General features: G+C 40.3%; 1 protein-coding gene across 1 annotated transcript; it reads right to left on the bottom strand.

The window, feature by feature from the left end:
- Nucleotides 1-383: 383 nt before the first annotated feature.
- On the bottom strand, nt 384-2,116 carry LOC113010752 (uncharacterized). Its single transcript, XM_026149960.1, has 6 exons — nt 1,969-2,116; nt 1,719-1,861; nt 1,460-1,596; nt 759-894; nt 517-665; nt 384-396 (listed from the first exon to the last, which is right to left on the bottom strand). Exons 1-6 carry the CDS (start codon nt 2,075-2,077, stop codon nt 384-386), a joined length of 687 nt encoding a protein of 228 aa, XP_026005745.1. The 5' UTR covers nt 2,078-2,116.
- Nucleotides 2,117-16,519: the final 14,403 nt, after the last annotated feature.

The raw sequence follows: 16,519 nt of genomic DNA, 5'->3' as shown, positions 1-16,519 counted from the left end.
CAAGGGCTCCTACTGAACCTGTCGCTTTACATGGAAGTGCATGCTTGTCAATCACAATGAAGAAGGTGTGGATGCTGCTTCTTGTGGGTCCCTGAGCAAGAAGGTAGGGCTGACTGCTTCGGGTGATGTTGTCTAGATGCTGCTGTACACTGGTTCCAGCCTACAACAACACATTAAACAGCAGTATTTAGTGACTATCCCATTAGATTAGATCACCTTACTGTACATTACAATGGCGGTGATGGAATATATATTTTAAATAACATACCTTTAGGAATTTGATGAGGTTATCGACAGCTTGAGATGCAGACATCTTTCCTGGTCTCTTTCACCCTTGTGCAGATGGCGGTAGCAGATGTAGCAGCAGCAAGATAGCAGACATGTCACTGTCCCAGCCTACAGACGAATAAACAAAGAATTACTCCAAAAATACATTCGATAGACAGAATTGCCTATATAACCAACAATGGCAAATAAAAACAGTCAGTCATACCATTCTCAACTTCAGTAGCTGACTCAGCATTGCACATCAACTCCAAGAGCTCCGAGGTGGGTACAAGTCCATGACTTTCCTTTACAATCTTTGATTTGAGATCGATGGGCCACCTCTCCAAGAATTTGTTGGCAGTGACCTCATCAAACAGGAGTCTGAAATCTTGTTCTATCTATAATGCAAAAATAGAAGATAAGAGGTGTAATGAGTGAAATTGCAAGCTGCATGGAATATTTCAGTGATTCAACAAATGAAGATGTCTTACCAGTCCTGGTGTGTCCAGAAACCGCGGGAAGACTATGAAGACATCTGCTGCATTCTTATCATCGCTGACCATTGAATGCCGATAAATGAAGGTAGCTTTCATCTTTTCACGGATAGTGTCTTCATCAGCAGAGTGTCTCAAAAGAGCAATAGCTGCTTTTACATCCTCATCTGATAACACTGTCTCAGTGGTGAGTGGTCTGGATCGACCACGGCCTGGCCCGCCAACTTAAGAAAAAACAATTTGATTGACTCCTGCCTACAAATTAGATCAGAATCATTTAAATCACAAGTGAACTTACTTTTAGGAGATTTGGAAAGTGAGACACTTCTTTCCTCTGCAGCTTTTCTTTGAATTGTCTTCAACCGCCACGCAAGGTATCCTGAACCGCTCTCTGGATCATAGTAATGTTCTTATGTAATTAAATACAAGCAGAATGTTATCAACATTTCTGAGGGCAACTATGTGTTTAATGTTGCAAAGTCCCCTTTACTTACATATCCATGTTGTGAATATGGGTCTTCCAGATATGGAAACAGAGCAACAATCCCCTGCGCATACATCACTCTTACACTTTTAGGGGGAGATGTCCTAATGTATAAATTCAGTGATGACCGTCACTCAATTGGCATTGAACATCACAATTAAAAATAATACAATACTAAAAATGTTTCTTTATAGACTACATTTATGATTCTTACCCATGTGCTTCTGTCATCTCAGCAGCAAGTATATTTATCATCTGTCTTCTAGTTGCATCTGTCAGAGATTTGGTTTTTGCATACTCTTGTATGATGTGTTCACCACCAGGCTTTGTTGTTAGGATTTTTTCAATCAACTTAAATAGACATAAAATATGAAGTCAGAAATTTTTTAAACCTTGAGAAAAACTGGAAAACGATTACATAAAAACACTTCACATCAAACATGCAAATTAGACTAACAATGTTCACTACCCACAGCTTTTGCCTCATAGTTTATATGGCATGGCCTTTTAGGTTGTCTTCCTTCAGTGGTTGCTGCTTCTTCAGGAGGTTCACACATTGTGAAGTTTAGAATGATTGTATCATCCGATGGAGAAGATGATGATGACAGAGATACACCTGTGCATTAAGGAACATGACCAAAGCAGAAGCATTAAATTTAACTGTTAATGCTTCAATCTCAACCTTTAAATTTCATATAAACATATACGTATGTGAGTGATTACCAAGTTCTTCATTGCTCAGCATGACTCGGAAGGTTACAGGTGACCCCTTCACTATTTCTTCAAACACCTCTGCGTCTACTTCTGTGTCAGACTGGTCAAACACCTTCATATCTAGCTGTCTGCCTTCTGGTATGTTAAATTTTAGGCACACTGAAGTAAGGTAAGAGAAAAGAAATGTTACAGAAATTGTTAAAAAAAAAAAAAAAAAAAAAAGGCCATGCATTTTCTTATCAAATGGTAGAGTAAGGCTATGTCTTCACAAAATATTGATGAGATGAAGCTTAAGAATATAGGTAATTCTCATTCATTGTTGAAGTAGAAACAATTATCAACTTAGGTAGTTGACTTAGAATATAATTAAGCTTGTTTATTGACCAGGTAAACGTTGTTATCTTGTTTTATCCTGATATTCTAACCTTCTTTCATGAAAGCATCAAATGTCAGGGCCCTATTTCAGGAAGCCGGTTTAGAAAACTCAGAGTGAAAAACGATACTCAGGGTTGAGTAACCCCGAACTGTCCAACTCGGAATATTCGGTTTCAGAAAGGCTGATAACAAGTAGTTCAATCAACGCGGAGTTGCTTTAACCCCAAGTCAAGCGCGCGCACGAGGATACATAAAGCCCTGATTAGTGGAGCACAGATTAAGCGAGTCACCATGGAGACGGAGGGAAAGAAGGCGCGGTCAATGTATTTTACAGCGCTTGAGGCCGAAATTCTGATGGCAGCATATGCCGATAACATGCAAATTTCTCAGAAAAAAAGTAACACAGCCTCAGCTGCAAAACAAAGGGAGCATGCATGGCAAAACATAGCCGACAGAGTCAATGCGTGAGTGTTACTTTAAACATTGATCTAGGGATTTCCACCCATTTAACACGTTATTTTATTTTATTTTTTATTTTATACATTTTATTTTGTGACGTGATGTGAGCGCAGGTGCAACCCAACAGGCCCCAAACGTTCCTGGCAGCAAGTAAAAATGAAATATAAAAATATAGTCCAAACAGGTAAGGTGTAATTGTATTATGAGCCATAGTGCTTGGTCTGTTTGTCCCATGTAAATCAATTGCAGTTAGAGGCTACATTAATTTTCCTTCTGTAAGCACTTATTGAAATTATCTGAGCACATTACAAGTACATATTTGCTTACTCTGTATGCTCAAATGTGACCCCATTATAGCCAACAGAAAAAAAGCAGAGGCCTGAAAAACAGGTGGGGGTCCTCCACCACCACCACTCACAGAGGCTGAGCAGTTGGCCCTCAGCCAAAACAGTGGGCGCCCTGTGGCTGAAGGCATCTCTGCGGGGACATCCTCTGAGTCAGTAACCCCGCAAGACACAAGTGCCTACATAAGAGGTAAATTCAAAATAATACATGATGTGCATACATCCTTTCTTCACAGTCACCTTTGCAGTGCTACTCATTCATTTGATAAACTCTTTACCATAATGAATTATTTTGTAGTGAAGTTATTTTCCTACTGATTTTGCCTTCCCTCAGTCTTGGTTGTCTTTGAGAGCATAATGACAATGAAGTGTAAGGTGATTGGTATGTTTGTTAATTGCCATTTGGTCCCTTGTAAGTTATAAGTGACCTGTATAAACCTCATATTCTATCAGTTGATGGTGATGGTGTACTGCATCTGGTGCAGCCTCCTGTTGAGCCAGACCAACATGCAGTTATGAGTACTCTTAATACTCCACAGATTATATGAGTTTACAGTAGAACAGCAATGTTGTTAATTTCTTTACTACAGGAAAATAATGAAGAAACATTGACAGCTGTTACAGAGGAGGAAGCAACAGAGACACTTTATGAGGTTTACATCTTACAATGGAAAATATAACAATTGAATAAAATGTGGTACTATAATAAAACCATGGGCTTTCTATGTCTCTAACAGAGTGATGATGGAAATGAAGAGGAAGAGGGTCCAGCCACGTCTCCAACAAACCTTTCCTCAGTAAGATGTTCAGCACTGATTTACAACCAACCTAAGTAGGCATGTACTATGAATGTCAATGCTATTTTCTGTGTTTCAATAGCTCCCTGTAAAGCAGCTGTACAAGACCCATTTGATCAAGAAAATAAAAAAATGTGACTTGGAAATGGAACACTTCAAGCAGCAGATCCAAAAGACCAAGATTGAGATTTTACTGCTAGAACATCAGTTAAGGGTGGGTGAAGTGGTCAGAGATGGACGAATTATTTCAGTGTTATATACTTATACATAATAATATACTTATTAATACTTTGTGTACAGGAAATACAGGCGACCAATAAAGCCAGTTGAACAAAAAATCTGTTTATTCTTCTTTCAACATGTTGAGGTGATGGGTCAAAGGAAATGATTGTGACATATGGTGTCTCTGACTGCGCTTCCATCTTGTATGTCCGTGGGAGGGTCAGGATGTTCATGGTTTGGATCACTGCTGATGTTTGGTTCAGAAGGACAGTGTTCTCCTCTAATTGTGGCAATGTTGTGAAGAATCACACATGCCACAATAATGTCACATGCCCTTTCTGGGGTGACCCTGAGTCTTTGAAGGCACTGGAACCGGGCCTTAAGCATTCCGATAGTCATTTCAACTCTGGCTCTTGTCCTGCAATGAGCCAGATTATATCGCTGCTGTGGGCCCGGTTCAGGGTCAGGGTAAGGGGTAAGCAAATAGGGTAAACATGGATACCCCCTATCACCAAGCAAGTAGCCAGTGAACTCTCCTAAGACAGAAGGATACACTTCAGTTCAAATGTCCCTGTAGCAATTGGTCTTTATATATTTTAAAGTATTTTCAACTCACCATGTCCAAATTTTGTGCTCAGTGTACATTCACGAAAAATTTGTGAGTCATGAACAGAGCCTGGCCACTTGGCTTCCACATTTGTCATAATATTGGCAGCATCACATATGATCTTCACAGTGCAGAGAACACAAATTAGCATCCATTACTATAATGAAATAATTTGTTAGTTTGAAATGCTACAGGGAACTATGTACCTGTACATTAATGCTGTGGAAAGACTTCCTGTTCACATAGTCTCCTTCATTTACTGAAGGAGCAATGATTGGAATGTGAGTGCCATCTATACAGCCAATCACGCCTGGGAACCCTGAAAATAAATGTAAAATTTAAGTAGTAGTTCAAGTATCACCACATCATGAATTGAGTTTTGTTCATCCTGATACCTGCAATTTTGTGGAATCTCTCTTTGATAAATCTTGTGGGTCTATGACCGGGGAACACCACAAACGAGTGCAGGAGACGTTTCAGTGCAACTGTAACATTCCTGACTGCCCGACAGACGGTAGCCTTGGAAACGTGCTCAGCGTCACCAATATTATACAGAAAGCTCCCGTTTGCAAAAAAACGAAGTGCAATACAAATAATATGTACAGAACTGAGAGGATGTCCGCGATGTGTCACATGAGCAATATTAGGCCTGAGGATGTTATTCAAATGAATTATAGATTGTGCTGAAAAACGGTAACGTTCACACAGAAAATCATCAGGAAATGATCAAATGTCCAAACGCGCTCTAATCACTCTCTCCCGGCGGAGAGCTCTGCGGAGAATTTGGGCTTCAACATCTACTGGCTCTTCGAGGTAGGGGCACGCCATGTCCGACACTTCCTACTGTCAGGTTTCCGACAAAGAGGCGGAGACAGTCAGGGTTAGTTGTGGTAAACCTGCTAGGGGGCAGGTTAGCTTCACGGAGTGTGTCGTCATAGTGACTCACTCAGGATTCATCTGAACTCGCTTTGTGAAACCGAAAACCCAGAGTTTTCGTTAACTCAGGGTATACTTACTCAGAGTTTGCACTAAACTGGCTTTCTGAAATAGGGCCCAGGTCAGACAGCCTAACATACTTCTGCTCCCCACCAAACAAAACACGCAGCAACATATTCTGTTCACAAAACAAAAGAGAAAAAAATAATAAAGGAAAGAGTTTAAAACTGTGGATGTACTTTAGAGCTTTAGTTTTTATACAAAATAGAAGCAGTTAAAAGTCAATATTACTTAACAGCTACAGCATGAAGAAATAAGTAACAGATTAACTGCTAATAAAGATCCTTTATCAACCAGTGTTACTGCAAATGGACCAAGTGTGACTAACATCTAATATTGTTTAATAACTTTAGTCTACTTATCAAGTATTGGTCGCTCTTACTGCAATTCGCTTTATTTCTGTGAACAATTACTGTATATTAACATATCATTAACATTGCTGTCAATTAATTTATATAAAATAATCTGAATTAATTCTAAATTAGTGTAAGCCTTTGGCATTTGCTTAAAAGAATATAAATCAGTAGAGTAAACTTTATTGTAATGTTACCCACTTTTTCTGATAGTTCCTTCGAAGCTAATTAGCGATTATTAGCTTACTAATAAACGGTAATTTAGTTGCTAAAACTATCCCATTAGACATGTGACAATAATATTATCTAAGCTGCACTTAGAAGAAATACATAGTTAACATGTTTTAGGTTAATCTTAACTCAGTGAGAATATAACGAACATTTGAACTTTTAGCAATGGTTAGCATGTAGCTACTCGACAATATCATTAAACCTATGGGTAAATGCTGCTAACTCGACATCAATGTAACTATAAAGAGCTATTTAGTTTAAAAATACCTATTAAACGATGTTACCAGTATGGGAATGTTAACTTAACTTACCTGACTGTGGTAGCTCTCAGACCGCACACGCCTGCGGACTGGTACTAATCAACACTGTGTGGAGTTATGTCTTCACTCCGTGTCTACAGAACTTTACACTGACTTTTAACTCTGACGTTAGAGCTGGTTTACTCCTCACAGAGTTGTATATACTCTCTCTAGGTTAAAATAGGTTTACACTGAAATATTGACACTCCATTTTTTACTGTGCAGCACGTATAGTGGCTGTGTCCTGTTTTAAGATCATACATGTAAAATTGTTGTCTGACCTCCGTCTGCATGCAGGTAAACTGAGGGTCTGTTGAGCTGATCGCTGGTTTCATGAGAAAAATGTCAGCTCGTTCTTTATGTTACAGAAGCACAGAGACACAAGACCAGGCGGAAAGAGACGATCGTTCGGTGAAAATGAGAATCTGCGAATGCAACATGTGGAACACGGAGAGTGGAATATGTAAACAAACCGGTTAACGTAACCCCCTCGGTGCACTCTGCATGCTAACTGTTAGCAGAGCTAGTGAAATCTCTGAAAACATCTGAGCACTTTTGCAAACATGTTCTATGTTGACAACCTGACCAGACATGTGAAGATTACGGCGCGACATTCGCAGCTAAAACACTGTTAAAAGTGTAGTTGGTGACAGAAAAACGGGATATTTTAAAACTACACCACCACCATTGCTGCCTGTGATTTGAAATGCATTCTGGGATACCTGGCTGCCCCAAGTCTACACAAGCAATCGATTATCTAGGATCGACCTGTTTTGACTTACTTTGCACGGCAACCAATCAAATGTTAGAGAAGCTGCATGGGCAGCGTTAACCCCGCCCCCTGAGTTTGATGGGTGAGGCTGACAGATAAAATTATTTCAAGATGAGAGCCAGACGCCAGGACTGCCAAAATGAAATAAATAAATATAGCATTAAATAATTAATTAAATGTGTCAATAATTAATTAAATGTGTCAATAATTAATTAAAATGTGAAATACATAAATAATTAATTAAATGTGTCAATAACTAATTAATTACATGTGTCATAACTATTTATTTAATTAATTAATTCCAATTTTAATTAATTATTGCCACATTTAATTAATTATTTAATGATGTATTTAATTAATTCATTATGGCAGTCCTGGCGTTCCATAGGTGCCCACCACCCAGTTTTAAATGCATGTAGACATTGAGGGTTCTCAGGAGGGGCCGTGCTGTACAGTACATGTACAGTGTCCATTTTTTATTTATTTATTTATTTATTAACCTTTATTTAACCAGGAAGATCCCATTGAGATTAAAAACCTCTTTTTCAAGGGAGACCTGGCCAAGATAGGCAGCAGCAGATGTCTCACAGTTACAGAAATTACTCAAACACAGGCAGCAACAACACACATGCAACAATAAGTGAAAGAATACAAATAAAATAAAAAATAAAATTCAATAAAATTCAAATAAAATAAAAAGTCAGTTAAAATGACAATCAATCTAATTGAAACAGTTGCATGTTATGGACTTGGCCTCAAGGATTCGTAGTTTAGATTTAAAATCACTTAATGAAATGAATTCAGTCATTTTCCATTCCTTCTGCAGTTTGTTCCAGGCCAAGGGTGCTAAATGGACAAAAGCTCTTTTACCAAGTTCAGTTCGGGCAAATGGAACAGAAAGCAACAAGTAACCATGCGGACGAAGAGAATACCGACCAGCATGTTTCATTACAAGCAGGGAACATATATAAGAAGGCAGCAACCCAAGTATCGCCTTATATATAAAACTGTATAAATGAGAGTTCCTCCGACTTACCAAAGCAGGCCATCCTACCTGAGAGTATAACTCACAGTGGTGAGTCTGAAATTTACGGTTAGTGATGAACCTCAGAGAAGCACGATACACAGAATCAACCATTCGAAGACATTGAGCAGAAGCATTCATATATAGAATATCACCATAATCCAGCACAGGCAAGAATGTTGCAGCAACAAGCCGCTTCTTTGTATTAAAAGAGAAACACAACTTATTTTGAAAATAAAATCTCAGTTTTAACTTCAGGTTTTTCACAAGATTCTCTACATGTGGTTTGAAGGTAAGCGAGTCATCAATTAAGATTCCCAGATATTTATAGGTGTGAACCAACTGTATTTTATTACCTTCAAGAGTGGTTACTGATGGGATTATTTAGGCCGAATTCCTTGATTTAGTAAACAGCATGAGCTTTGTTTTGTCTGCGTTGAGAACAAGTTTAAGCTGAAGTAATGAGTGCTGGACAGCAGAAAAGGCTTTCTGCAAGGAGTCGATGGCTTGGACAAGAGTTGAACCACAGCTGTAAAAAACTGCATCATCAGCATAGAAGTGCAAGTTTGCATCTGGCACATTTAGTCTAAGATTGTTTACATAAATGATAAATAGAAGGGGACCTAATACAGAACCCTGTGGCACTCCGTTGTGCACTGTAACAAAGTCAGAACATAGACCGTCAGATTTAATGCACTGAGTCCTGTTATTGAGGTAGTTTGAGAACCATGCCACTGCTCTCTCAGAGAGTCCTGACTCGAAGAGTCTAAGTTTTAAAATACAATGATCAACAGTGTCAAATGCTTTTGACAAATCAATAAAAAGGGATGCACAGTGTTGTTTTTTATCAAGTGCAATAGTAATATCATTTACCACTCTAATTGCAGCTGTGATAGTACTGTGATTCTTCCTAAAGCCTGATTGATATTCAGATAAAATGGCATTGATGTGCAAAAACTCCTTTAACTGCTCACACACAAGAGCTTCAAGAACTTTAGCCAGCACAGATAGATTAGATATTGGTCTGTAATTAGTTAACACTGCTGGGTCGCCCCCTTTTAATAGAGGAACAACAAAAGCTGATTTCCATACTGAGGGAATTTTATTCGTATCCAGTGTGAGGTTGAAAAGTGTTGTGAGAGGCTCTGCTACAAAATCAGCTGCCAGTTTCAAGAAGTAAGGATCTAGTAAGTCTGGCCCTGGAGATTTTCTAGGATCTAACAGTTTAAGAGCTTTACAGACCTCCTGCACAGAGAAAGGAACAAAGTTAAATGGCTGACCAGTGTACACCGGAAGGTTTGTGCCAGATTTTACAGAGACTGGGTTCAGAGAGTCAAACAAAGAGCCAGAAGATATAAAGTGCTTGTTAAAACAATTCATAATCTCCTTCCTATCATAAACAGGAACAGAATCCTTAAAAACATAGGTGGGTAGAGCGTGGGAGCTTTTACTCACTGAAAGAGACTTAATGATTTTCCAGAACTTCTGTGGATTATTTAGGTTCTCAGTGGTGACAGACAGATAATATTCTGTTTTAGCTTTCTTAATAGAGGAAGTACATCTGTTTCTTAGTTGTCTGAAAAGAAGCCAATCACTGGGGTAGCCTGTTTTCCTCGCTTTGGCCCAAGCCAGATTACGCTCATGAATGATATCTGCCAGCTCTTGGGAGAACCAGGGGTTTTCATGACCTTTTATCCTATATCTTCTTAATGGAGCATGTTTATTCACAATTTGCATAAACCCATCCTTAAAGAATGCCCACGCTAATTCTACATCAGGGATCAATCCTATTTTCTTCCAGTCATAATTTGACAAATCATGATAAAATGCTTGCTCATTAAAATGTTTAAGAGTTCTTTTAAAAATAATACCATGTTGTGACTTGGCCACTTTAGTATTTCTAATAGCAGCAACAACACAGTGGTCACTTAAGTCGTTACAAAAGACACCCAAAGATGAAAATTTATGAGGAACATTTGTCAAAATCAAGTCAATCAAGGTAGACTTTTCGGGGCTTTTGAGATTCGGCCGAGTGGGTAAATTGACCAGCTGGGTAAGACTGATAGAATCACAGAAAGATTTAAAATCATCTGAAACAGTTTTGAGCCAATCCCAGTTAAAGTCACCAGCTAGAACAAGCTCCCCATAATTTAGTCTGGACAGCAAAAGGTTTAAAGAACGCAGAGCTTCTGTGGAGGCAGAAGGGGGTCGATAGCAACAAGCAACTGTTATGCAAAGACCCTTTGCAACATTCACATTCAGAGCCAAAAATTCCAATTGTTTGCAAATTGATTCTGATAGAACTATTGTAGCATCAAATTTTGACTTAACATAAGCAGCAACACCACCACCTTTCTTAAACCTATCGGTGCGATAGATATTGTAGCCAGCCATGCTAACATGTTCATCAGATATATATTTAGACAACCAAGTTTCAGAAATGAGGACAATATCTGCATCTGTTGATTGAACCCAGATCTTGATCATATCCATCTTGGGTAACAAACTGCGCACATTAAGATGAACTATCTTCAGCCCAGGTGAGGATTTAAATTCAGATGGTGTCTGGCTACATTGCAGCTCAGGGCCTGGGTTAGGTTGCACATTACCAGATAAGAGCAGTAGTAAGACGATCAGAAGCCTCTGCTTTGTACTTATTGATTTTGACGTGTGAAATGTTGACACAAAGCAGGATTTTTCGTAACTAATTTTGTAATTGTACAAAGCAAGAAGGTTTTGAAGATGAGGTAAATCTTTCTGTAGTTCAAAATGATTAATGTCCTGTTCCAAATACATTGGAAATTGTACAGGATGTATAGCAGCAGTGACGCATGTAGATCTGGGAACCATGTCTCGCAGAATGGGGTCACTGTTAAATGTTCTCATCTTAGAAAAATTGAGAGTCCAAAAGTCCCCCACGGCCAATAAGCAAAGTAAAGTTATTAAAAAAGCCATTATCCAAAACACAATGATTGTTGATGCTGAATTAAATAGGCTGCACAAACCTAGGATGGCAAGTAAGGCTCCAGCCAAAAGTTCGGGTCCTGGTGGCTTGCTAGCAGAGGGCTTCTGCTAGCACATTCACCAATGTGGTGTAGAAGGCTTCAATCAACAGCACAGCGCCCGATGTATTGCAGATAAGCTTTTCGAGCAGCACAGGCCTTGGTGTGGTGCTGATGTCTTGCACTAGCAACACAGATGCAGTTTGTTCAGCCGGCAGCAAAGGCCCTGGTGTGCTGCAGATGGCCCCAGCCAGCAGCACAGGCCCTGGGGTGTTGCCTATGGGTCCAGACGGCAGAACAGGCCCTGGTGTGGTGCAGATGGGTCCAGCCAGCAGTACAGGCCCTGGGGTGGTGCAGATGGGTCCAGCCGGCAGTGCAGGCCCTGGTGAGGCTCAGTTGGTTTATGCTAGCAGCACAGGCCCTGATGTGGTGCCTATGGGTCCAGCCGGCAGTGCAGGCCCTGGTGAGGCTCAGTTGGTTTATGCTAGCAGAACAGGCCCTGGTGTGGTGCCTATGGGTCCAGCCGGCAGTGCAGGCCCTGGTGAGGCTCAGTTGGTTTATGCTAGCAGAACAGGCCCTGGTGTGGTGCCTATGGGTCCAGCTAGGCCCTGGTGCGGTGCAGATGGCCTCAGCCAGCAGCACAGGTCCTGGGATGGTGCCGATGGATCCAGCTGGCAGCACAGGCCCCGGTGCAGTGAGATGGCCTCAGAAAACAGCACAGGCCCTGGTTGAGGCTCAGTTGGTTTATGCTAGCAGCACAGGCCCTGGTGTGGTGCAGACAACCTCTGGTAGTAGCAGAGGTCCCCCCCAAAAAAGACCACTTTCCAAGAATTTACAGAATAGTTTAAAATACTCTTTGTGTCTGTATCCAGGTTGGATGAGCGCCGAGTATTTGTATATGTGTGCATGAGGGTGGGAATGCATGTTTAGGTCTGTGTGCGCCTATTCGTCTGTGTCTATATGTCAGCTCGGGTCTTACACTCCACCCCCTTGGAACATCTCAGGCCCTCCAAGGTATGGAGGCTTATTTCCCCTCACCACACTCCCTGCTGGTGGCTGATGCCCTCAGACATCGGTGCGTTCTTGGTGTCCAGGGCTGGGCGCTCAGGTCTGTACCAGCTCACTCCCCGGTACGGCTGCTTGGTGGGGCCTGGTGCCTGTGGCTCGGTCGGGCCCCTTGCGGGGGTTCGATTCACTCTGGCACAGCTGACTGCCGGCAGAGCCCGCGTGTACGTCACTGCAGCCCCCTCTGGCTTCTGCTCTGTGGCTGTTGGGTGACCCCTCATCTGGGGTTCTCCTCAGCTCTTCCCAGGAAGGTGGCACGGTTGCCCCTCCGGTGGTCCTCTTTGGGCGCTCGCACTCTGGGGGCCTCTGGATGTCTGGGGCCTGGATCTCCTCCATGCCTGCTTCATGCCCTGGGGGACGGGGCTATGGCTCCCCACACCAGCAGATCGTTACATGGAGAAGCCTTTTGAATAGACGAGCACTCATCCACACAGGTGTTCACACACACAAGCTACACCTTTCTTGGCTGCTACCTCAAACCACATTATGCGATGTCAATCTTGCGTGCTGCACAATCACATTCAGTATTTAATATTTACTGTTATTTACACTTAGCTAGATTATTGCAATGGTGTTGTGTTATTATGTTGCTCTCTTTTTTGCTTGTTTTCTCTTATTTTCTTCTCTCAACAGGTGACCTGGGAGATATTTTTTAAGTGCCCTTTCTCACTGTCCCTCTTCCCCTTTTCTTCCTTCCTTCCTTCCTTCCTTCCTTCCTTCCTATCCCCCAGTCATGTCTGTCCTATCTGTAACAACTGAAAATAAATTAAAATAAATAAATAATAACAAAGGTTGATCAAATGGACCAATATGGCAAGGCCGTGATGGTCCATTTGGTAAATTAAGTTAGTTGGGCATCTTTTTTGGCCTTCAGACAATAATTCTGATGGCTAAAAAACGAAACGGGACAACAACAAGAAAAGAAAGAAAGAAAGAAAAAAGTAATAAAAATGTATCTAAAACATATTTTAAGATGAATCTTTTTATGACTGAGTAAAAAAAAATGCTAAAATTCGAGTGCAGTGTTGAGTAAAATGGTTTTATTAAAATTTAATTGACCCTTTGAAATTATTTGTTGGAAGTCTTAAATCCCACTGAACAGGGGAAGAGAAAGAGACAGAGACACAAAGATAGCAACACAGAGGTAAATAAACATGGAGACAAGACACTGAGAATAAGACAGAAGGGGAAATGCCCAAAGTCTCATATCTCTGACAAGTTAAGTCACTTTTATTCATAAAAAAACCCAGAACTTAAATATAATTATAAACCCCACATAAACATAATCATAGAACAATTAAAAGTAAAACATACCAAAAACACATCAAATGGAGAGTGAAGCAAATATTATTAATAACAACAAATGCACATATTAATAATATAAACCAAAATCCTTCAATAAAAAGGCTACAAACAGAAACAACAATTTGAAACAGCAATAAGAAAACAGTGAAAGTGACTACAGATATAGACCTTCCTAGGGAGGCCTGAAGTGCAAACATACCCTCTACACTCCCTTCATAAAACAGGGGACCATGATTACCACCATAGTTGGCCGGTCTGAAGGCACTGACCTCAACTTCCATACAATGTTTGAGCAGGACAACCAGGACAGACCCACAACATACAGAGCCTTAAGTGACCGCAGGCAAATCTCATCCACCCCACCACCACAGTGATGGGCAAGTCTCCCTGCCCACTGTACAAAATGTGCTTCACAGACGTTGTTTCATGTTGTAAAGATTGTGCCTTAAAAAAATAGCCACAAGAAGTTTTAAAGAAATCTTTATTTCACTTTTAAGACACATAACCAACACCAACATACGAATCAACAGGATGAGCACATGCTGAAATTCAGTCTTCATGAAAATCAAGATTAAATCACAAAATGTTTGGTCTCATGTGTGTTTCTTTCCAGCTTTGACTCTGTGGAGTAAAACCTCTCCACTAAACAAAAAAATAAAACATCTCAGCAACTTTTTTGTCACCTCCACAGCTCAACACGATACAAATATCACATCAAATGAATGTAAATACGTGTTTCATCTTCATTACAGGTTTTAATGGAATATGCAACAAACAGAATTAGGGCTGTGACATATCATATGATCTGCAATAATACTGGTATAAATGTTTACAAAAAAGTGTGTTTAGAGGAACATCATGTGTTTGCATTCACCCCAATGAGTCAACCCCAGTCATGTCTCACAGCCAGAGCCATATGTCGGGCTCCAGTCACAGTTTGGTAGCTGAATGTTCGCAAAATATGCAAGAAAACTTTTCCCACTGAAAGTGAAAAAAGCAAACCTGTTACAACACTTTAAGCAAAAACACACTTGAGTACAACCGGGCTGTGAAGGCACGTGAGCAGGAGATACTAGCAGCAGTGATGTGCGACCCAAAGGTAAACAAATGATTCAACCATGCATCACTGGAGCACTCGCGAGTTACATTTCATATAACAGCAAGAGCAGTCAGTGGATGGAAATTACTGATGTGCTACACGGTGGAAAAGCAGGAGGTTAAAAAGCTCGACCCAAGATGAAACAAACCAGGTAGAATTTCTTTTCCTTATATGCAGAGGTGGAAAGAGTACTAAAATATTTTACTCAAGTAAAAGTACTATTACTTTGCTGAAATTTTACTCAAGTACAAGTAAAATTACCTGTCTAAAAATGTACTCAAGTAAAAGTAAAAAGTAGCTCATTTAAAATGTACTCAGAGTAAAAGTTACATAGTTACTTTTCTGTCAGCAGGAGGACAGCCGCTTCTGAGTAGTGCAAAAAAGGACAGTGGGATATAAATCTCAAAGTAGTTCTTTTTTAGTGAAAAGAAAAACTTTACAAATTAAAGTGCAGTGGCAGTTAAACTGCAAGTCTATACATGAAAATGGATAATGGTCACCAAAGCAATCAACCAAACCAAACCGTCAGGTATCACAGTGTTTTCAATACAAAACCATATCATTCTTTCACATGAGAATGTGTTCTAAACTGTCAAATAAGAGAACAAGTACTGAACTGAACGGCAGCTGCTTTAAAAATGTTTTTGAATTTTTTAAACTTGGCCCTGCCCTACTGTACCTCTAGATTAAAGTTCCTTTGTATCCATCCTAGAGTGTTACTCTCTGAACTTCCTGTTAATTTTGAGGAGCAGTTGATTTTCAGAGTTAGTAGAGTTCATCCTTGCTCACTTTGCAGTGAACAGTAGTCCAGCACAGCTAAAGAGACGCTCGAAGGCAGCTGAGGCAGGCAGGCCAGTGTTAAGTTTGAGAGAAAGTTTTTTGATGTCCCTAATAAGACATCAATGCATTACATAGCTACCGCTGGTAAATTATACCAATATACCTCGTGGGGTTTTTTTTATTGGACAGTAACAGGCTAGTTAACGGGAGGTTGCAAGTGCTAATTAACAAGTAACAGAAGTCAGCTGTCTTTGACTAATCTAAGGTAAGTGAGCGCTCTGTTATTCTTTTGCCTGCAGTGTGAACATATGTGGGTTAAGTAAGAAAGTAGCCGCTTCTGTCTTTAATTTAACTATTTTTTTAAATAAATTCTTATTATTAACAAACAGGAAAAACGTAGGTAAACACATTTTCTTTTGGCAATTTACCAACCCAGTAAAAAAAATGTAAGTTGCGTGGACAACAACGTGCCCGATTACAGCAAGTTGCTAGTACCAACCAACGTTATCTGTGTTCTTCACAGATGTCTTAACTTAATGTGATTAATTTGAACACAGCCTTTTTGCTACCATAACGGTACGAGTTGTATTTAACTTACCTCCACATGCTTGCGCAGGTTTGATGTGGAATTTTTAAAAGCTGCTAACTCGGTCTCTCTGGGCAAACACAGCTTACACTGCATAATAAAGCTGTTGCCTTTCTTGCACTTGAAGCCGAAATGGTCCCTTAAATACGGCCAGGGGTTCACATCCGTTTCTTCGAGTTCAGGGTCAGCAGAATTCGACGGGGCTTCTTTTTTCACTGGATCCATAACACCGATGTCAGACTCC

Source organism: Astatotilapia calliptera, chromosome 18, assembly GCF_900246225.1.
Source record: "Astatotilapia calliptera chromosome 18, fAstCal1.2, whole genome shotgun sequence".
Classification (NCBI taxonomy): domain Eukaryota; kingdom Metazoa; phylum Chordata; class Actinopteri; order Cichliformes; family Cichlidae; genus Astatotilapia; species Astatotilapia calliptera.
The sequence above is the reverse complement of the archived record's forward strand: the minus strand, read 5'-3'. Positions and strand labels throughout refer to the sequence as shown.